We start from the raw sequence: 24,234 nt of genomic DNA, 5'->3' as shown, positions 1-24,234 counted from the left end.
TGCCTGTACAGGTAATATAGTATTATGGTTGTGTGTTAGTTGATGTCTATTTTTCACCCAGGGCAAGGGCAATTGTTTTATTTAAGCTTTGTTGAGTCATAGGAGTACTCCCTGACCGCAAAGCTCCCACTGAAGTAGGGGCAATCCTGACACTACCTGTCACATCCCTATGGGTCGAGATGAGCAACAACTAAGAGGCAGTGTCTTCCTGCTCTTGCTCTCTCCCCAGGTAAGGTTACAACAAGCATTACCACAATGCTAGCCTTTTTTTTTCTATTTCAAATGCATTCCTTTATAATATTTTTTTGAGTAGTACAACATGTCCATTCTTCCCACTTCCTATCAATGTGGGATTCAGCTATGTAATTACTTGGTAAGTTCCATGTATAAAAACGACATTTTTTAATAAAATAAGATTTTATATATACTTACCAAGTAATTATATGAACAGAGCCTGTTCCTCCTCCCGGCACGTGGACATAGAGCATAAACGAACTGAGCTCTTCAGCTACGTTGTACCTATTCTTCCCCGAAAGTGGGCGGGGCACTTACCTGCACCAAAACAAAAGAGCACTACGGCGAATTTTCAATTCTTAAGCTGCCGCTTAAAGTAGAAACTATAGCTATGTAATCACTTGGTAAGTGTATATGTAAAACCTTATTTTATTATAAAAGTCATTTTTATATATACTAACCAAGTAATTACATGATTGGAACCCTCCCTCCTCCCCTCACTTGAACAATATGGCATCAACAAATTGAATCCTTTTGCCAGATGTTCCTCTCTTACCTCGAAAGTGGGCAGGGTTAGTCACCTAGCCAAACAAAATAGCGCGACCCGCGAATTTCAGAATTTTAGCTGCCGAGCAAGTGAAACTAGTAGTAATGTAATCACTTGGTAAGTATATATAAAACTTTATCATAAAAATGTCATTTTTCCAGATCAAAAGCAATTTTTCTACTTCCTTGAGTATTTGAGAGTTCTTTTATGACACAGCTTTAACTCCTTTAGCAACATATGCTTCTTTAATTGCTTATTTATTTTTACAGTGGTGGAGATCTTAGTTCTTAGCATGCAGTACTCCACAACAAGATCAGACTCACAAACCACTTTCATATTCAGTTACTTTTTTTTTTTTTTTTTTTGCTCTATCATACTGCTTGTAACTAATTTTGTATTCTGCTAGCTATTGTCACTGCTATTTTTAGAACTCATGATGTACTATATGAACACAGATATGGCAAAAATGTAAAAATGAACACAAAAAAAGGATAAAGCTGACCAAAATGGGCTGTGCACAGACAGAGCTATGACTTGAACCCTTCGTTTGGCATGTTGGATTGTGTGTCACGGTGTCTTATCACATACATATTTTAGCTTGCGCCTCAAGTGCCAAGTAAACAACAAGTGCTAAGACAATTTTTTCTCATCAGAATGCATTGAGCACTGTATTCAACAAGTTTCAAAGCCAACAAGTATCTAGGTATCATTGTATATACATAGACTGCAAAACCTTGAAGTTTTGCTATGTCACGGATAAGTAGACTTCTCAGTGGTAACAGATAGATTATCTAGTTTGCGGAGCAAGAAGGCAAATAGCACTAAATTAAACATTGCAGTGGAACTTGTTAATCAGTTGCACCTTCATTTAGGTGCTGTATATGGATTTTACTCATGTGACATCTTTCTCCTTGTCCATGCTTCTTCCAACAGTTGCAACAAAGTTCACAAAAACTTCTTGCCTCAAGTTTTTTGGAGATTGTACATGCATAAACATTTATAGAGTTTCAGAATAAAAGTAAATTTCTTATTCTTCCAATTCCAGCTTCCTTCCAGCCCTGTTTTTCCATTTCACCATGTCCAGTTATTTGTAAAAACTGTCTATGGTGGATGATACTCATCTGAAGGGAAGATTGTAGACCTTTTTCACTTGATTTTGGCCAACATCTTTACATAGAGAGCAGCATAGCTTAAGAAAAATCAGTTTTACATTTCTGGGACATGAGAATTATTTAAAATGTTGTGTGTTATAGCTGTTATGTATGTGAACTTTTTAGTAGGTTTTAAAATAGTTGCTTTTGCTAGAAGATTGATTGGTCAGGTAATTGTTGGTTGGAAAATTGAAAACTGTTATACAAGATATGTCAGTTGAAAGGCAAGTGACTTGGTTACCCATACACAGTTTAGTCCTTTTTCCATATTTGTAAATTTGCTTTTCCTTATTAAATTAAATGAAAATTTATAAAGTGGTATATGCTGTGTAATGTAGTATGATATATTTTAAATTAGCTATTTTTGAAGTCATCAAATCCTCTTTTTCAGGCCAGTCATGTCAAGATGTGAGACAGTCCCCAATTTATTTTCAAATGGTATGGCCATGGAGGATGTGGACCCAAGTGAAGATTCTCCACGTTCTTCAACACCATTTAGCATTGCATCTGACTTTGCTGGTGGAAAACAAGTGCATCGTTTCCATAACGATTACATGCTCAATACAGATGGTCGGTATCACCATAGTCAGTCAGCATTGAACAACAGCAGTATCCAGCATTCAGCATTTCATGCTTCTTCACCTTTCACAGATCCCACGGCCTTAGCAAAAATAACAGCATTAGAGGATGAACTTACTCAGCTTCGTTTGCAAATATCAACGCTGATACATCAGAATCAACGACCATTAACCCCCCCATCTACTCCCACTTCATATTTACCCCAACCTCCACCCCCACCACCACCTCCACCACCAAACTTATGTCCTCCTCCACCGCCTCCTCCCCTCCCTCCTCCACCTCCTTCATCTTCAACAGGTAGTGTAAGTGCTGGTGCTTCTCGCAAGACTTCTTTTTCAGATTTGATTGCTCAGGGCAAGGATAGTATCAATAAGCACAGTGAACCTTTAGAAGTACCAAAAAGTAACTCCTCCACAGGTGGTGTGTGTATGGCTGATGTACTGAAGGGTCTGAACAAAGTCAAGTTAAAAAAAGTAGCAAGGTAAGGATTTGCAGGATGGCTTTTGTTATTGATTATATGGTAGTATTTTCAGATAGTACATGAAGTTAATTGTCGTTTTTACCAATGTAGCAATATAAGAAAATTTTTTGGTTGAAATTCAAGGAAATGATGACTTAGAAGAAAAACATACCAAAGAATTTTAACTATTATGGACCTTCCAATACTGGTTGTGCTATATAACTGACAATGTCTAACAGGTAAAGTTGTATATGGTAAGATAAACTAAATTGATTTAGGGGGAGACACTCATTCAAAATTATATGATTGGGGAAAACTGAGTTAATGTTACCCAGCAGTTGTGTGTATGAGTGAAGGAAGTTAGACATGTATATAGTACTTATATATTTCGTACATGTCCTGAGTTACAGGTCTTATTCTGAAGCATTCCCAGAATTCAAAGTGAATTTCAAGCATCTATTATGTTTATTTTGTAAATGTTAACATAACTGCATCAATACTTTTGCATATAAAATGGGTGTAAATGATGTGATTATTTAAAAACAAAGTAAATTATCTCATACAAACCCATTACTTATCTCTTTTTATGGGAATAAAATTCCCCAGGCAGTCTAATCCCAAGAAGAAAATGGTCTGTCCATGGGTATTCACAGCATCCAGCGCGATCACTTTCTTAGTTTCCTTACTAGTTAGTTAAGAGGAGAGTGGAGCTGGGAAGTGGGACTTCTGTATTCTCAGCACTGTGTAGAGGTTTCTTTATACAGTACTGTATATATACTAAATGTAACGTATGTGAGTTCAGAGAAATGCATGGCTTCAGGAGATTTGAGGAAAAACCAAAGCCCATAAAATCAGCCACAAAATGAAATTTTACAGAAAAAATGCATATGGACATGAGCTGTTACAAAGGTAAGATAGCACAAAACTTCCCCCCCTAGCTTGCTACCAAAGGCTTTGCAGCAGAGAGATTATATACTTTTTTTTTTATTAATTTCATGATTGAAACTCTTAGAAGAAATGGATAGTAGTGTACACTGAATGCAAGATTTTTTTTGAAAAATTGATATTGATCTTGTTGTTTATAGTTAGTCTTTACTTGTTACTTCTTTACTTGTTATACCTTTCTGACGTTGCAACCCTTATGGCTATTTCTGCTATGTCTGCTGCTGTTGCAACCCTTACAACATTGCCTGCTACGCCTGCTGCTGCAGCATCTGATAGAAGCTCAGTGCTGCTGAGTTTCCCGTAGCAGTCTCCCTTCCCATGGAAGATGCTCCAAAACATCAAGTACTGCAACTTCCTCAGAGGTGGAACGCAAAACCTGAGCAAAGGAGGGAGGAAGCCTAAGTAATATCATCAAGCTTTTCTTCCTCTTCGTCTTTTTCTTCACCTTTCTCCTGTGGGAGGAAGTAAAGGATTCTGTTTAGCTTCTTGCAACAAGGCCCCTAAGTCTTTGAGAAAGGAATCTCCAGTCTCTTGGGGGTTAGGATCTTCTGAATGCCTAAAGTTGATCAACTGGCTTGCAGGCCTCATTACCCTACCTTTCCTCACTTGGACATGAAGATTGCCTCACCTACCTCTCAGGTAGCAGGGTGGGCTCTTACTTCTGTGCTTCCTTGAAAGTACATCTGGTTGAGCCAGCATGGCCTACAGTCTGCACTTTTCTGATCTCTGGACTGGGTGCATGCAAGCAGCAGGGTTAGCTCTTCCTCTAGTGTCTTTTGGGAGACACACTGATCAAAGCCTGTGCAACCCTGTGTGTACCTGGCCTACAGACCAGTGAGTGCAGGTAGCTCTCCCTCATGTGCTTCCCTGGAGGCATAACTGATTGAGGTAAAACCCCACCCACTTGTTTGATGCATGCTTGATCCTCAGCTTGTGCATGCCAACAGTGGGTTGTGTATCCATCTTGGGACACACCAGCTCTGGGAGTGCATGGCAGTGAATGTGTGCACACCTGTTGACCTGTAGGATATCAGGAACAGGTACAGAAGTGGGTGTGTCCCTGTATGTGGAGAGAGTTCAATAACTTTCACCCGTCTACATTGGCAGGTTGTCTTGGCCATCTGTCATCTCAAAAAAGCTTGTTTCTCAAGGGCAGATCCTCCTGCTCTCGATTCAGTCATGGCTGGAGTACCACTGGGCAGCTCCACGCACCCTTTTCTTTCAACTCATGTCGTTGAATCAAGAAAAGGAGGTTCTAGCATTGACAATTGGGACACCTTAGCAAGAGTTCCCTTGAACTGTCTTCCTTCAGTTACATTACACCTGACAGGTTCATTCAGGTTTAAATAACTGTAAGAGGTTTGTAATTTCTACACTTGACTTATTTTAATTGGTAGCCTTAGTCATTGTGTAAGAGGTAGGGGTGAATAACCAAAGCTGTGTTATATTTTCTAGAATGGCATGATAAAAAAGTAAGTAGGAATTAGTGAGATCATGCAGTTTCATCAGGGCTCTGAACTTCAACTAAAGCTAGGACTACTTGTCCTACTGCTACCACAGGACTTAAAGAATAAGAATTTAACTACATGTGAATAACATTCCTAAGATAAAATTTTGCATATAAATTAGCATCTACATTATGCTTAAACAATATAGAAAAAAAAATGCAGTGATCTTGTGGACAGGCTCCCTAACTTGTGCTGCTTCACCAACCAGCTTGAAGTAGTGGGCTTACTGAAACGTTTGGCAAAAATAAAGTTTAGATTTACCTATCCTAAAGTATGCATTTCTGCAAATACAAATGTGGTACTCTGACAATAAAGTTACAAGGTCCTATCCATTCTTGGGATGAATGATAAGAGAAGGAATGGTGTAGGACACAGTGGTCCTGGGTACCTGGAGTTTGTTTTTTATTGACTAAATCAGAAACAGAACAAACCTACGGACATCCAGTCCTAGATATGCATGACTTTGTCTGATAGAGTATGCAGCTCACAAAGTTTGAAGAAATTGTCTTCAATTTTAACTCATTGAAGGCAGTTGACTTATGATTCATATGAAAGTTTAGCAAGACTCCTAAAGAAACAAAATGCCCCATTTCAGAGTTCTGAGTATATTATAGGAAACTTCCTTCTTAAACTGCTAAAGTAACCTCTAATACAGGCAGTGGATGCAATAATATCCCTTTCACTGCATTAACCATAGATGAACCTCAGTTTTGATTAGTATGTATTGAAGGTAAACACTCTTCAAGACTGTGAGATTACCTTAGCTGTTTTCCACTGAAAAGCCTCTACCACTAAGGCCCTGCTGGATAATATTCAAAGTTGAAGATGTAATGTACTTATATTCCTGTGGAATTTCCAAAAATAAACTGATGTAGACTCTCCATTGGGAGTCACCTGGAGAGGTTCACTAGTAGAACTATCATTGTCAAATTTTCAAAAGAACTTGTCTGATTGGGCTGTATGATGGGAAAGTGTAGACTTCCAGAACTTGTCTGTTGAGCCAGAAGATGGGAAAGCATAGACTTCCAGGCCATCCCAAGGATATATGAGTTCATGTGTTTTCTAAGCCACTGGATCTAAAAAGATAGAGCCTAGATCGGTGGTTTGTGTAGTTGGGGCCATTCACATGTAACTCTGGTAGGGGTGGGCCTCACAAATGCTATAAGGCTCCCAAAACTTCTTAACGGAGCAAGAGTTCTCAGAGAAGAATTTGATCCTTTTTGCTTAGGCTGTCTGCTACCAAGTTGCTCCTTCTTGGACAGAGCTTGAAGTGATCCCCCCTCTTGATTTTTTCATGATTTTTGCCACTTTTGCTTTGACATTAGACTCAAACTGACCACCATAAATTTATGTAACTTTTTGGCCTTTATAGAAAATGTATTAGTTCCTTCTAAAACCTTACACACCTCCTGTGCCCCACCTAGTTTAATTGCGTTTTCAGTCATTTTACTATATTTTTGCTGTGTTGAATTTTAATGTTTTCTACAGTATTTTGAAAACTGACCAGTATCGATATCTGTTCCAAAGACAATATGCATTTTTGTCAGGCATTATAATTAGTTTAAAGATATAAAGGGCTTGGATTCCATGAAGCTTTGCAGGAAGATGAAAGTAGTAAAGGTTATTAGAATATAAGAGAAAGTAGATGCAGTGTTACTAACTGTTGTGCATTTGCTAGTTGCTGTAACTTTAATGAGCTGCCAACTTTGCCTTTCAAAGTAATTACTGAAGCTTTTTAGGCTGTTGGGGTTTCATTTAAATTTTGAGCTTTGTTATTAGAGTTCAACCTATGGTGTAAGTGAATAGGTACATTTTATGAATCCAACATCACTAGTGAGATATGAAATTGGAGGTTAATTTATTGCACTGGCTAAAGTATATAAATTACAGAAGAGAACCTAGAATTATGTATCTTAATACTAATTCTTTATATGTAGAACTTACAATTTGTTCATTTAACTTTCTAATTAAATTTATAAATTTAAATATACATTTGCCTCATAGCATACAGGTCATAAGTATAGTTTTTGAAGTACATATGTGTGTGCAAGGCACAAGTATGATTGCAAAATGTTAATTTTTCAGGTCTCCAGGTGGTACACCAATCAGAGAACGTGCCCATTCTCCTGTTAATGGTGATCCAGCATCCATAATTGCAGCTGCTCTGAAAAAGAGATTTGCCAAAATCAATGTAGAATCTCCAGAAGTTGAAGTAGATGATAGCAATGATTTCAGTTCATCTCCAGAGTCAACTCCTCAAAACAAACGTAAATCTGGAAATGATTTGACACCAAAGAGGAAAAGCGGTCTGGCTAATCCACCGAGAAGAAAGTTAGATTCAGAAGAACCTCCGGTTGTTCTGGACCTTAAACCCTTGTTAAAAAAACCTTCTCTTCGAGCAGTGAAGACTCAGCCTAAAGAGGAAGAGAAATCACCGTCCCTCCCTATTGTAAGTGTATTTGTGTAGTTCTGTAACTACCCTATCAAAAGGTTGACCCTCATGAGTCACTTTTTTTTATTTTAAAGTACAGTCATGCTAATATTGTTTTGCTTTTGTACTTAATAGCTTCACTAAACTAGGTCTTTAGATTTTTCCTTTATAAAATCTTAATCTGTTACAATAGATGGAAGTTGCAGTTACACAAGTTTTTAAAGTGGATTGGACCGCAGAAAAGGGAATTATTCGTAGGAGACTGAAATTTAATCTATCAGCAGTATTCTACAGTTTTATATCTAAACATACTTCAGTATATCTGAACATACCTCAATATATATATATGGAAGAACTTGCTTATCAATTTATTTTTTAAGAATGTGTTTGGCATGGTATAGTTTACAACCAACTGTTGTATATTTTCTGATTGTTTAACTCACGTATCATGAAGTTTTGACCATTATTGTTGGTGTAGTCTGTTTCCCATATATATATCAATTACAGGGAGACCCAAGTGGGAAACTGTGGTCTTTTGGTAGGGGAAAACAAATACAAGGGAATGTTTCCAGCGGAATTGGTCAGTAACTTGAATCACAAGGAAAGCAGTTGGAAATATGTATGGGTCATGTATGTACAGTAATCAGTGAAAAATAAGAAAATATAGGCATATGTGTTCCCCTAGAAATGCAAATCATCACTTTTTATGAAGGAATATACCTCTGGATGAGCTGGAATCAGTTGTTGAGACTTTGTAACAAGGTACTAAGCTACTAGTAGTAGGAGGATCAGATTAAAATGATGGAAGATATACTACCACAGAAATTTGTAATTTTTAGCAACTTCAGAAGTACTACTATAGAAACCCTTCAAAATCCTAATAAAAAAATACCCTTGCACAACAAGTGGAATTATTTGGGATGAATCTTACGTACTGTTACAGTTAACTTCATCTTCGTACTGTTAAGTGCATTTGGCATTCAAAATAAATAAGAGAATAATGCTTGCCTGACTTGGATGGACTCTTTATAATTACCTGTTTCCCATTGGGTGTAGTTGAAATGTTTACAATCTTGTCAAAATTCTTCCTGCTGTGTCAGTGTTCATATGGTGTGAATTGGCTGTACTAATTTTTATGTCACTTTGATTTTCTCCTTTACAGTATTGTGCTTGTTTTCTGCTTGATATTGTGTTACCTAAAGCAAGCAGAGGTAGAAGCATTAGGTATTGTAAGAATAAATTGTGTGTAAACCAGATGTATTTGGTTGGGTGTGATGGTCACACTGTGTTGCTTGTAGATGTAATGAGAGCAATTTTTCTTTGTATTATGATGGATGTAGGGAGTGGTCTGATGAGAAAATTAAACAGTTTTGTGAAGTACTGGAAGAAGCGAGAGGCTTATAGATGATATAAACAGTTAGTTAGGTCTGGACATAAATTTATTCTGTCTATTCCTTGCTCTTCTTCCAATTTTGCTTCTCCTCCCCATCCTCCTTCATGTGACAGGTCCGATTCTTTTCTCATTCTTCTTCTACTCTGTCTTCTAATGCTCCCTATATGCTTCAGGAAAAACAGATAGGTAAACTTAAGGAAGATATGCATTTACATCTATATTCAGTTAGGCACTTGACCAATTATATTATGGGTAAGGATTGCAGTTTCTCCCCATAGTGATTGACCCAACCCCCCCTGCTTCAGAGAGAGAGAGAGAGAGAGAGAATAGGTGGCAGAACTGGTCTGTCTGTAGCCTGCCCTGTGGGCTACCCTGCATCAGTAGGTCTCTTCTGTCAGGGAAACACATTAGTATATGAATATGGTAAAAATGTAGAAATATTTTGGATTCCTGCCTATGTAAATTTTAAAGGAGATGAAGAAACTGATAAAGAACCCAAGTTGCAACTACTATAATAAGATCACACGTAGATATTCCTAATAATGATTATAATAACTTCTTTAAAATCCGTTATTATCAATAAATGGTAGAATTTATGGAATAATGAACCTGATAGTAACCAACTGAACCAGGTGAAGCCTAATGTTTGAATATGGAATTCATCTTAGTCAAAGAAATGATGTGCACAAGGATTTCGATTCAACTTAACCCATGAACATCTGAGGCACAGCCCGTATAATCCAGTCCCTATATGTACAGATTCAAGAGTAACAATAACAGGTGAACATTTTCATGTAAGTAACTTACCAAGTAATTACATAGCTATAGTTTCTAACTCGTGCAGCAGCCTTTTATTTAAAAAACCTCAGTGGCACTTCGATTGTTTAGTGTAGGTGACGAGCCCCACCCAGTAACGGGAGTACAGTACTGGAAATGACTTAGCAGATAACCTCATTCTGTTTCTGCCGGCTCTCAAGTAAAGATCGGGTGTTTGCAGCAGCTTTTGTTCATTGGTTTTTGGTTGAATAACGGGATTCGGTGAAGTATTATCGCTTATTTTGAGTAGCCTTCTGGGTTTGATAGCATTCAGGATTAGTTTTTCTAGTTTTTGTTGTTATTCTGTCCGATTCAAATTTCTCTAGTTTTCGTTACTGTAGCGAAGGTTGTAAAACCAAATTGATCAAATCTTACAATTTGCATTAAGTGTAGGAGGCAGGAATGTAGTAAGGAGAGAACTTGTGCTGAATGTAATGATTTGGATGAGCAAAAGTGGAAGGTACTTAGTTCTCACCTAGACAAGTTAGAAAGGGATAGGAAGAGGAAGGTGGCCTCTACAGCTGAGAAATGAGCCTCACTTAGCCTAGAATCTATACATAAGCCTCACTTAGCCTATAATCTATATCTAAAAGCCTCACTTAGCCTAGAATCTCTACCTAAGCCTAGGTTAGAAGATAGCCCCGCTATTCCTTCTTCCCCTCTTGCCACTTTTTCTCCTGCAGCTTACTTTAATCCACCTACTCTCGCACCTGGCTCCCATGCTTCCGGCCCTGATGCCATTGCCAATCTCAAGTCTAGGTTTGACAAGAAGATTAACCTAGTAGTGAATACAGCGGCAGAGTTAGGGGCGTCACTGAAGGTGTTAATGGAAAAAGTGTATGCAGATAAGTGATAGTGTTGTGTAAATGGAGGAGGTGGCTACTCGTCCCGCTGGTCCTCCTAGATGAAGGTCACTGTCCTGCTCCCCTGAACCTGGGAGAAGACATACCGGACGTCCAAGGGAGGCCAATTGGGTTTGCCCACAGGTAGCTGCCCCCTTAGTCTGGTCTGTTGCGTATTCCCAGGTATCAGCAAACAGTCACTGGAAAGGCATCTTGATGGATGTGCACCAGTTATCGTCCAGTTCTGAGGATTCCAGCACTGACAGGAGGCACCACAGGCACTATCTTGATGTATCTCACCCTCTGAAGAGGCATGCACATGATGCTTCATGCCATTCTCTGCTGCCTGTTAAGCGGTATAAGGAGGTGCCTTCCTGCAGTTTCACTGTGGACCCCCCTGTCTCTGCCTCAGTCCGACATCCACTCTCCACATGGGGCAGCCCAGTTGTCGATCGCCCTTACTTGGCCCCCAGGCCAACGAATCCTCTCAGATGCCCGTCGTGAACATCCAAGAGCCTGGCTGCTCCTGAGCGCTCGGCACCGCTTCCTGAGCCCCTGGCTCCCCTGAGTGCTCTGGCGCCACTTCCCAAGCACCCGGTGCCAACTCCCAAGCACCTGGTGCCAGGTGTGAAAGCCGGAACCTGGCTCGTTGATTGCTAGTTTCATAAAGCGAAAATTGTTTTAAATTCTAACTAAATGTTTTAACTAAAAGAAATGTCCCCTCAACTTATCATCAGTATAGAAAATGCTGTCAAATTATGTGATGTCTACAATAATCTAGGCAGTAAGTGAGAATAATTTAGACTGGATTAATAGTGGATGTTGTCTGTAGCCCATGTCCTAGGATTATGTATCCTTAAGTGGCCTAGCTTAGACCAAGGACCCTAGGATCAGATAATAACAATACCTGGGCAAAATAAATTAATAGCCTAACAATAAGGCTCGAAAAATGGATATCTACTTCCATTTTGAATAAGACCCAAATTGCTCACCAAGTAGCCCCAGCCTTCTGTCCCTTCACTTTCAAAATTATTAATCCTGTGAAGACAGATTTTCAGAATTTGTAGTGACTAAAAATAAGAGACAGTGGCAGAATTAAAACCATCTGCCATGGTCACCCCAGTTTCGGGAAACTCCACCAAGGGATGGGCAAATTGCCCTTTACTAGGTCAACGAAAAATGGATCTCTACTTCCATTTTGAATAAGACCCAAGCTGCTCACCAAGTAGCCCCAGCCTTCTGTCCCTTCACTTTCAGAATTGAGAAGGCTCTACCAAGTAAAAAATTTTAATCGAAACAATGAGACATTAGGCAAAGCGTGAATTCCTTACTTTTTGATTTGGCAGAGCTCTGATTCCTTACTCTTAGAGCACTTGAAAGACAGGTGATACAGTTTTGATAAATTTTTTTTTTTTTATAAATGCCACCCATGAGATCAGATGATGATAGAGGTAAGAATCGCAAGCATAAATCTTTATCTGTGCTATAAATTGTTTCTATCCTTCTGTTAGCGAATGTTTAGTGTTAATTTTCCTCAATAGATGGCAGTGTGCTTTGTTTGCTTTTTGACTGTGAAGTGTTAAATGCACAGAGTGATCGCTGAAATTCATTCTTTATATTTTTCATTTCATTACCCTCTACAATCAAAATAAATGACGGAGAAACCAATAGCGATAATTATGAAAATGGTAAATTTAAGAGATGAAAGTCATCGATAATATTCTGCAGATTCTGAGAAAAGTTAAGTAGTTGACTTACGGTTAGGCTGACTCTGGAATGTAGGCTAAATGTGTTAAAAAAAGTACACTATTTTAGATAAAAAGTATACAGTATGAAGTTATAAAATTATAAAAAAAAGTGGTGTCAGAACTCAGCCAAGTAGTAGGCTAAGTCGGCAACCAGGTTATTTGTATTTGGAATTAGCTTGCAAGACTATGTTTACGTAGGGGCTTCATTTTTTAGGGGTGTATTCTATGTTCCAGGATTTTCTGTGGTCTGGCAGTGGCCTGGTCCCAAAGTTCTTGTATTTAAGAGGTTGGACTGTAGTTTTTTCACCAGACCAAGCTTCATAGATGTACCCTGTACTTTTACATGCATAGCACTGTTTTCAATGCTATGCATGTAAAATCAGTAATTTAATATTCAAATGTCCTTCACATCACTGTTGAGCACTCTTCCATAAGTTTTAGCCCCTTTGCTTCCTGGGTTACTGCATGCTGTTTGTATTGCTGAGCATCAGCAGCTTTGTTTTGCTAAGGTAATATCAATATCTTTTGGCCCAGTACCTAAACTTTAAAGCTATGGAAGTTTTCATGGCATAATATGGATGATACTTCTAATTTTAAAGTTGGTAATTACTAGCTTCATTTGTAATACATTACTGGTGCATTAATGCTTTTTGAGTAAATTCTAAGGTACTGTTTTTAATTTATGTATAGTAATATATTTGTTTTCACTATTTTCTTGTGTAGCTTACTCTGCAGTATTTCCCATAACTCTTTAAGTTTCTATATTTACATATATAGTGTATACCTTACAAAATTTTTCTTTGTTAGAAAAGTAATGTACCTTTTTGGCTTATTTCCATTACTTTTTGGCTTATTTCCAAGGGATGCTGAAAGTTTTAGATGATATTCTGAAGTTGTTAGTTGCTAGATATGTACATTTGATGTCATACAAGAGGCATTCAAAGTCCAGTATCATACAATGGTATTAGAATATAGTTTTAATGTTTGTAAGAAATAATAGAAAGATACATGAATGTTGTACATATATGATATATAAACAATACATATTTTGTAAGACTGGAAATATTTAATATTTTGCAATTGTTACAAATATATTTTATCACTGTGTAAGATGTTCAAAGTGTAGGCATTGAAGGAAAATGAAGAAAGAGCACACTATTAATTTTCCATGAAAATTTTCAGTGCTGTTTGGAGTTAATTCCTCAGTTCTCCTTATTCCTAATAACATAAATTTCTCTTCCTTCATTTTTTATAAGGTAATGCAGATTCTGTAATTGTAATAAGCTTAAAAATTTATTTATATTCCGATTGGTATGAGTGAAGCTTAAAGTTTTAAACATTTTTCTTTGTAGTTTGGTCAGCACTTGCTTAAAAAACGTAGTCCTCGACCCATAGAGAAATCAGAGCCAGAGGTGAAGGACAGGACAAGCCCTAGCAGCATAGCCTCAGACTTATCAAGGTGAACTTGTGCCATAGTGATTTTCCTAAATAAGCTATAATACATTAAGGCTAAATGATGTGATAGCACTTTGTTTTGATACATCTTTAGGTAAGTAAAGGTTGTATATTTTGTACACTTGCATATATTGCCAATTATTTACCAATTTAAGGGGACCATACTCTCTTTTAATTTTGTACTGTTTTACTGGAAAGCACCAATGTGAATGAAAGAATAAACTCACTTCTTTCAGATGCTACAAATTTTGTTTTAGTGTTAGGATCAAATGTCTTAGATATTCTTGCATTTGCTAGAGGTACATTAATGCATCTGTTTTAGTGTCCACTTTCAATAGGATAACTTTATGTTTACAATGTAAATTCATTGTTTTAAGTTTTTGTTAAAACATAATGTCATTTAATAGTTTTCATTAGGAAAACTTTTTCACACCATTCAGGTTTACTTTGCCAATGTCACATCACTCGTTCAGATCTCCTTAGCTTGCCCTAATGAGATCAGCTACAGGTCATTATTAGTATGGACTGCTTTGAATATAAAGTAGCTTTTGCCTGTAATTCAGTATTATGAACTTAGTATGGTATGGAGGAAAAGATCTTGGGTATTGGACATGTACTTAAACTTTTTGTTGCTGTTGTGTTATTATGACACAGTAGTCATAGTACTTTGGAGTTATCAGTAGGGAGGTATCTTTATTTAAATAATTGTCATGAAAAATATTCACTTGAAGTGTGAATTAGTTTGTTTGCTGTCAAGATACATTTTTAATTGGAAAACTTTAGAATAGGTGGATGAGTATCTTTGTTTGGTATAGTTGATCAGTCTGTGTTGCTTGTAAAGAAGGGTTTATAGTATGAATTAGCATATGCTTTCACAATTTGTACTGGAGATGTGAAAGATATTTTGTATTGTGATAGTAAACTTTGTAATATCTTTCTACTGTCTTTAGTTTGGTGAAAGGGTTAAATTTGACAATTTTTGTTAATTTTTGAATTTCATATTTGTTAAATTTATGAGAATTAAGGGACAGTTCTACTATACTGTACTCAGAACATGTAATTCCATTTGTAACCATCAGGTTCATTTGAGCAAAAAGTTACAATGCCTTGAAGATTATTCTTATCTCCATTTTTGAGTGAATTGCTCCCAACTGCATTTTCCACCAAAAACAGCCTAGAACTGTTGACGATAGGCTTGATCTTTTTTCAAACTGAATAGCTCTCCTCTGATTCCATTCTTCAGTGTATATTGTTACTCATTTGAGGCTTTCATTTTATTCGCTACAATTATTTTTTATTGTTCAAAAGTTTTGAATGAGCTTATTTTGTTGTTATAGCTATTTTTTCATCAAATTTTATCATGTAGTTTACTTGTAGTTTATTTTTCATATGACTGATTCTTGTAGTAATTTTCTTCAAACATCCTTTGGAAATTGTTATAGAGAAGTGAGTAAATTGCTCTTGATATACTGGCAGCAAAGAAAGCACCAACTCAGAGCTTGGCTGATAATCTCTGGTTAAAAGTGTTGTCAGTGAGTTGGTAGCTCAGGTAATTTAGTCTCGGATTAATTTCTTTTGAAGCTTAACATTAATTTTTTTATTGTTATTTGCATAGAATCATTATGTAGTAAATGCACTTAAATAAAGAAATGCAATTTTTTAGGGAATTGAGTAAAAATTAACTTTTTCTAGGCCTAACACTCACCTAATCAGCTTTCTTGTTATGAAGTTGACAATTTGGTATGATATCTACTTTGTTAATCAAATTTGTATGATAGTCATTGTGTGCTTTCATGTTTTTTTTAATTATACAAAGGAGTGCTATTACTGTGTATCATCAGTGTCATTACTATGGACAAGCAATTTATGAGTATTGAGTTTCTTTTGAAGAGTTGCCTATTTTCTTAGTGTTAAGTTTATGGACAGTGTCCAACTAGGTAATCTGGAAAGTATTTTCACTGTTGATACTGGTGGTACTCTTTTGCATAAATGACTTCAGAGAACAGAGGCAAAGGCAATGTTACAAAAAATTTAATTCTCATGCCAACGCTGTATTTTGGACCATGAAATCAGGTTTTTTTTTGGTAATAACATACATCTTAAATTCTTTAGGTTGTATTGTGTATTGTTGTATATGACACTCCTGTATGCTTTCTTGGTAAAATCATGTCTGTGATAAGTGTATGTTTGGGTGTTTACCAAAGTTCAATTACAGCAAGCTGACATCAAAAAATAATATTTTTGAGACTTAAGAGTAGTTTGAAATATTTCAGTGACCATATTTCTACTAGATGCCTTATCTGTAATTACTGAATAAGGCATATCTTTAATGAAAGTAACTTCTAGGAATTGCTGGGTAGAGGAGCATTGAGTTAGGAGGTACCCTCTTTATTTTTTCTGTAGAAGATACCTTTTTTTTTGACATTGCTTTTTATTGAGATTTAGTGATATCATTATGGAAGTGCATTATAAAGGCATTTTGTACTGTCCCTTCATCCCCTGTTGTATTCCTGTGTGCCTCTAACTTTTCAGCCATTCTCTTCGCTCATTTCCCTCAAACATTCCAAATTTTTAAACTATCTTGCTCCAGTTTTCACCCCTCATTGAAGAAAGAAAAATCCTTTATGCCTACACTGTCAGAGTCTAGAGATGTGACTTATACTTTATTATTTTAATAATAATTATCATGAAGGTGGACCTAGTAGGTTTCCTTTAAGTGAGCACAGTATTGTGCAGCAGAGTGTCATCATTATTGAATATTTTTTGCATTATTTTTTAATGTTATTATGTACTCACATATGGACAGAGACCAAAAGGCTGCAGATTTGCTAAACAAGCTTCCTCGAGAATAAAATGCTCACATTTATGAAAGAGAAAAGCATAGCTAGGGAACCATAGTAAAATACAAATGAAAATTAGAGGTAAGAATAAATTTTGGTCAAAATAAATTACATCAAGTTAAATAGACATAGCATGGGACCATGGTATTTTCAGACGTCTACCTTATAATTATTGTCATCCTAATGTTACAAGTATCCCCATGTTACAAATATTAGTGTCTTTGACAGTGCCTGGAACATTGCTCCAAAGTTTTACAGTAAAAGGAATGCAGTAAAAAGTCTCTGGTAATAGTTAATGTGAGATTTTTGAACCTCAACCAAATAACCGATTCTGATATGCTAAAATAATTAATATTCTGACTAAAGTGGAATAGGTATGCAGACATCCAAGCAGAGTGGTATTGCAACATAATTGTGGCATTAATATCATCTGTGTAAAACTCCTAGACTTTCCCATGAAACACAAAATATATGTCTGTGGCACTAAAATGTCAACAACTAATTGCTGATCATTTTAAAGAATGTGATGGAAACACCATTTTCATCCCCCAGCACTAAGTCCCTGGTTGTTTTGTTTTTGTATCTTCTGTTTTTTATATGCGTACAGGTTGTCGGGTTGTGACTGTTTACATTCAAGGTGCAGCACTATACATGTCTTTTGTAGTAGAAACTTTTCATTCCTACATGAATGTTATAGTATTATGCATGCCATTGGCTACTGCGTTCCAATAACTATATATATGATAATCAAGGGAACTATAGTCCTAGTGTCCAAAAATATGGATAGGCCAGAAATAGTCAAATCTCAGGTGACTAGATTTTTCATCATTTGTGACATCTCTAGATATCTCTCCTTTATTTATACTGTCACTTCTGTTCAAATCCTTCTGTATCTGAACTTTGTCAGATGAAGTTTCTTCCTGTATTTTCCCCATTTCTTAAATCTAAAAGTCAACTGCAAAATGAGCAGCAGTGGCTTTTGCATCTAAAGCAGTTAATATTTTAATCTCCAAAGATTTTACTTGCCCCCCCCTCTGTAATTAAGTACTTAAGATATGCCAGAGTTTCTCTGGTATTAGAATTTGTTGGTTTTCTTATGTAAGTTTAATCCTCACCATGGGGAATTAATCACAGTCCACATAGAGCCAGTTAGAATATGGAATGTGTGTACAGCAGGGGTCACTTTGTTAATGTACAGGCTATATTACAGAGAGTTTCCATGCTTCAGGATGTCTGTTTTCTGTATGCATTATTAAGTTTAGGTTTGCATTTAATGAGGCCAGATACATAGTTACAGTCAAATATACAGCAATAGTAGGGGACCCATTGTTGATAGATTTTGTTTGTGTCTGACTTTGGGAAAACTTGGTTATAAGATACAGTACTTACCTAAACTGGCTGTAATGAGAGAACCAGGATTGAAGGTTGTTTAGCATAGTTGAAGGCAAGCAGTGGGGCGGTTGATGCTTAGAAAAATGTTTGAGTAGTGAAGGTAAAGCCAGCTGTCAATAATATATATTTCTTATATGTCCTTATGATAGCTCTCTGTTTCAAGCATCCTTTGTGATTGCTATTTATTGTATGTATCTGGTCATGACTGCCATGACAGTTACTTGTAACAGGATGTCAGAGAATTGGTGATTGAGTCCAGAAAAGGATATCTTTTATTGCACAGATACTCAAATTATAGAAATAAGAATATACAATATGAATGAAAATTGTAGTACAGTATTGTATTAACTCATTGGTCTTTCTGGAACAGTTTGTCTTTTCCTCTCTATCAAAAGATTATTAGTAAAGTCTGGTGCCAGTAGTATTGTACCCTAGACTACTAACTGTAATAACAGATGTATCATGTTAGCAGATGTCTCAAAACCCAGTAGGTCTACTGAGTCTCTGTTGTGAGAATCTACTATAGTCTTATGGCAAAATGTAAATGGTATTTGAAGATAGTTACATTAAAAGGTAAGTATATTTTTAACACTGAAATTCTTAAGACGACTCTTGCTACTTTTTGCAATTTTATTTTAATTGAGCCTAGTCCATCAGACCTTAGTCTTACATGATCTGTAATGCAATTAGTTTGGTATGGAAGTCGTCTTGTGGTGTTTTTCTTTCATGTATAGAATTTTCTAACAACATGACTGGATACTTGCTTGTACATATAAGAATTACATGAAAGAAAATAACTGATATATACATGGAATGATGTGAATATGCAGTAGGTTTTTTGTATTGCTTTCTGTTTCATTTTAAAAGTGTCCAGAGTTGCATTATGTACGTATGTTGGTCTGGCAAACTGACTTGTTATTGCCCTCTAAATTTTATAGTAGGTGTGATGTTGCACAATTGTTTCATTCCCTTAAACTTTAAATTCTGTCTGACCTCTTTTAAAAGATTGATTTCAACAAGTATGGCATATAAATTCCTCACTCCCTTCCTCCAAAGGCATCCTGTGTATTTTGTTGGGATGGCCTCTTAGAGATTTCATTTTGGAACAGTTTTTAAAGTTTGAATTTTGTAAATTTTGTAAATCTGTAGAATTTAACAATACAGTACAGTATATGCTTGTTTAAATGTACCACAGTTGTTCAAAATATGAGCTGATTGAAATACATTTTACACAGGATTTATGTATGCTGTAAAATAATGGGCTACGCAAATGCTTGGTTTGATATTTTTAGTCTTGTTGGTGTGGCAAGAATTTATTGGCTTGTAGGATGTGAAAAGTATCGCTTTAGAATGAAGATAGCAGTTACAAACCATAAAATAGGTAAGTTAATAGAAACCCCATGCAATTTTATGTTTCTGAATGTTTTTCATGTATGTGGATGTAAAAATAAGTAGGAAAATCTACAGCTATTTAGCTTTTTATGTTAGTGTTTTTATATTGTTTCAAATTATACTTTTCATCATAATTACATTATTAAATGAAGGTTGTTCAAGCCACTGCCACAAGTTTTATCATTTGTTTGCCTTTGGGAGCTATTCAAGATCCATAATAATCTTTGTGTTTTCATTTCCTAAGTACATGCTAATGCCCATCTGATTGCTCTGTTGGACCAGCTAATTTTTGAATCTTGCTTAAGTGAGCTAAGAACATTTTTGATTAATCTGCCTAGGCTAATCAGATATATATACTGCACTGTATAAACTTATGAGCTTTAGGTTGCTATTTCTAATAACCTGGCAGTTTTAGTGGCTTGTCTTAGCCTGAATTTTCACTGAAGTCTGTATCCATGTACAGTATAGTTAGGAAAGTACAGTGTAGGAAAGCTTTTCTCTTCTTCCTGCTCAGAGGTGCCATTTTCTGCTTGCAAGATGACGAACATGTGCACATTCAGTTTTTCCATCAGTGCTGGGTTCTTTGCACAAGACGGCAAGATGCCAGACAATACAGTAAACCCCCCATATTTGCGGTCTGACGATCCACAGACTCGCCTATTCGCAGATTTCTCTGTAGAACGTATATACACGTTATTTGTGGAAAATTTGCCCATTCACAGTATTTTTCACTGACAAATATTCACTAATTACTGTATTTTCATATCATTTTCATGACTCAATGCAGTTTTTGTGATAAAACTATTAAAATACTCAGGTTTAAGCATTTTTAGGGATTTTTTTTTGTGTTTGAACTATCAAAATAGGCAGTTCTAAGGGTTTTTAGAGGGGTTTTAAGTATTCGCGGATTTTAGCTATTCGTGGAGGGGCGTGTGGTATGCATCCCCCATGAATACGGGGCGTTTACTGTATACCAGTGTGACAGCACCTTAAATCTAACTTTGTCATTAACTAGAGCCTTGAATTTTGATTTAAACCAGAAAATTTGGGTCTTATAATTAGGAATCTCACCACTTGGAGAATAACTTTTGCATCTGGATGTGAAATCTTGCAAGTTTTGAATGCCCTTTAGGAAGGAGGACATTGGTTCTGTTGAAAGGAGTTCAGTACTTTTATAATAGAGACCTGATTTCAGATTATGGTAGGGTATTCTTTTTTTGCATTAGTACCATATCAGGCAATACTTGTTCATTTCTTTGGGTGAAAAGTTTGAATATTTGTAAGTTTCTACCTGCAGACTACCCACACTAGTCTTTTGAGATATAACCAGAAAATAGTTTGCTTGATTTACTCCTTAGGGTTATAGCTTTCACCTGCCATGATTTGGTGGTTCAAACCTTATTAGAGGCTACTATTGTTAAGATTTCTATATTCAGTGATGAATTACTGTAGGACAGTACAGTACAGGCAGTCCCTGGTTTACGGTGGGGATTCTGTTCCTGGCGGCGTGCTGTAACCTCGAAGAACTCTGTAAACTGGAGCATTGTGATAATAATGGGATTAAATGGTGCTTACAGTGGAATAAGCACCGTAAAACCAGGTACGGCACCGTAACATCAGGTTATTTGTACTATGAGCCAAGCGCCATAAAGTAGGAATGCTGTAACCCAAGACCGCCGTAACTCGGGGACTGCCTACTGTACTTTGAGTTTTCATAGTAATTTAAATGAGTAGTTTTTAAAGGGTGAAAACATTTTAATTGAATGCTTTTCAATAGTTCTATCTGTGTTTGCATAGGAGTACCTACATAACTACTGATCTTTACTCAAATTAATACTCTGTATTGTTACCAAGGATGACAGTGAAGACATGTCTGTGGTTGTAGAAAATGAAATAGTAATTGATTGGAGAGTACTTGTCTAGATACTATAGCACAACATTATTCCTTTAAATTCATTGCAGAACTTGTAGGCAATTTTATACATTTGTTACTCTCATAAGCAGTTGGTTTTGCTCTAGTATCAGCATAGATATCAATTTAAGAAGTGGGTCTTGATTTGTAGAAATGTGTAGTATGTAAAATCATTCTAATGGTAAACTTCAAACTTTAATAAACTTGTCTTGTTTTCATTAAGTTTGGGCTAGGTAAAGCATTAAAATGCTCATGTATTCAGCTTTTATGAAGAGAAATGATTTACGGTATTAACTAAGGGGTATTTATTTTTATGCCATTTTTTTACAGTAGTTTTCATTGGGGTAATTCAGGCAAAGATGATGCATCAGGGAATTGTGATACTAGATATACTGTAATACACATATGAAATGTTGATTTACTATTATATATTATTATTTCTTTTTGATGAGACATTAAAACATGAAAGTATATCAAAAGTAATTTTAAGTTCAGTGACACCAGTTTTTTCCTGTCACTGAAGAATGTTTGTCAAAGGCTTTTATGTGTGAAATAGTTGCTCAATTTTCTTTGTTGACAAAGAATTTTGATATATAATAGTATTGCATGAAAACTGGTGGAATGGACTGTTGAGTCAAAGAAAATTGCATAAATTTTATATATCTTTGAAGATTTTGAAATGTCATTTTAATTTGAGGCAGGTCTGTTCTTGGGATCTGTGTCAGCTACACCTTTCTGGGATGTTTTCAGTTGTTTGATGTTTCTAGGCAAGTTATTGAAATGGTTGTCAGTTTCTGATCTTTAAACCTGTAGCAACATTATTGTTAAAGAGGAATGATCTATAGAGATAGATATAACATATATATAGTTAGGTTGTAAGACTGTTTGCTGGTTTTCTGTCTTGAAATATTTGGCAACTAAATATTTGGCAATTACATATGCTATGGAACAAGGTGAAATTTTCTCTTAGAAATGGTTGTTGTTCATTCTCAAGTCAGGAATAAAAAATTGTAGTGAGACATAATTGAAGAAGTTAGAGAGTCATGTTTGATAAAACCAGTTTTAATTAATGAAAATTCAAGAGAAAAAATGCAGCTGAGGGGTGAAAGTATGTCCCCTGTAGGACTTCCAAGAGTTTATTGCAACTGTACGACAGATTTTCAATTTTTTTTAATGATTTGTATTATTTTATTAATGCCTTTTTGGCTTTTGGGGTCATATTTATAATTTTAGTGCATTGCAGTTACTTAGAATGCATCCTCATCTATAATTCAGTCCTAGAAATGATAAACCATCTAGCTTGTGAACTTTTACATGAATGTCTTTATAATGGATGTAGAAATAATGCGAAGAGTAGAAATTTGTTGTCTCTGATTTTCTTGATATTTCTTTTCTAGATATCAGTAATTATGATAAAACAGGAATTTTGTTTTTAAAGATAACCACATTCTGTTAAGATATAGAATTGGAATAGTATTGATACAAAATTGATAGCAAAAATGTAATTATAAAAAGTAAGTCAGTCAGTTTTATTTTTTTAAATAAGTGATTCAACTACCAGAAGTGACTGCAGTCATGTTCATGTCGCTTCTAAGTTTTATAAGGTATCTTTGTGTCATTCATGTGTTTACAAATTTCCCAAATGCTGGTTAGGCACTATTGCAGCTTTTATACCTAGTTTGAAACTTTTTTTGAGTTATACATCTTTTTATGGTATTTTCTAAAATGTTACTTTTGTTGTTTAATAATAAACCTAAAAAGGCTTTCAACTTCCTCCTTGCTGCATTTCCAGTAATTATTTAACCCTGTATAAGGAATGAAGACTGAATATTCTTTAAAAGATGAGGAAAAAGCGAGACTTTTAATTTTTTTAAATTTTTTATATATTGTTAATTATACACTTAAAATCCTTAAGATTTAGGAAGACCACTATCTTCAATTTCAGGGGAATGAATAGAGATTGTGACCCACACTCAAGATTAACACGCACACACACACACATCCCCATTGAGCAGCAGATGCGCAGCATAACTGTAACAAACTAGAATGGGAGAGTAGTCAGAGAATCATAGGAACCTACATGAATAATCTGTCCACGCAGAAATTTTGATCTCTTTTCAGTCTCTCTCATGATGAGGATAACAGTTCTTGTAAAGCTTAAGGATTTTACCCTGTTTTTAACAATACACCAAGATTTATGCACAAGAAGGTATTCTTACTTTATCCCCTAAATGAGGACTGGGACAATTTGCAATGTACTCCAAGCAGATCTTACCTTACAATTTTATCACCTCCATGTCACCTTTGCTGTTACAAGAAGGATTCATACCTTCACCACACAAATTTTCAAAGTACATTATTAATATAATCACAAAATTTTCATAAGTAGTGCTGCCAGTTTGTAGCTGGCTCTCATTTTCAGGACAGGAAGAGCAATACGCATGTCATATTTTGTTTTTTTAATTAGATTTCCTCTTTATATCCCTTTGTTTTATTATGTATGTAGATATATATTTTTTTTTTTTGTTTTTTAAGTCTTCATCACAAGATATAATTGATACTTATAAACTTGTAGAGTATGATTTTAAA

General features: G+C 35.8%; 1 protein-coding gene across 1 annotated transcript in view; it reads left to right on the top strand.

Annotated features, from left to right (window-relative positions):
• LOC136826066 (mitochondrial fission regulator 2-like) overlaps positions 1-16,727 on the top strand; it is a 42,367-nt gene extending 25,640 nt beyond the window's left edge. The window contains exons 4-6 of the mRNA XM_067082976.1: positions 2,324-2,992; positions 7,510-7,873; positions 14,007-16,727. Of these exons, the coding sequence (XP_066939077.1) occupies positions 2,324-2,992; positions 7,510-7,873; positions 14,007-14,117 (1,144 nt within the window). The 3' untranslated portion in view covers positions 14,118-16,727. The remainder of the gene's footprint in view (positions 1-2,323; positions 2,993-7,509; positions 7,874-14,006) is intronic.
• The last annotated feature ends 7,507 nt before the right edge of the window (positions 16,728-24,234 follow it).

Source organism: Macrobrachium rosenbergii, chromosome 3, assembly GCF_040412425.1.
Source record: "Macrobrachium rosenbergii isolate ZJJX-2024 chromosome 3, ASM4041242v1, whole genome shotgun sequence".
NCBI lineage: Eukaryota > Metazoa > Arthropoda > Malacostraca > Decapoda > Palaemonidae > Macrobrachium > Macrobrachium rosenbergii.
The sequence above is the reverse complement of the archived record's forward strand: the minus strand, read 5'-3'. Positions and strand labels throughout refer to the sequence as shown.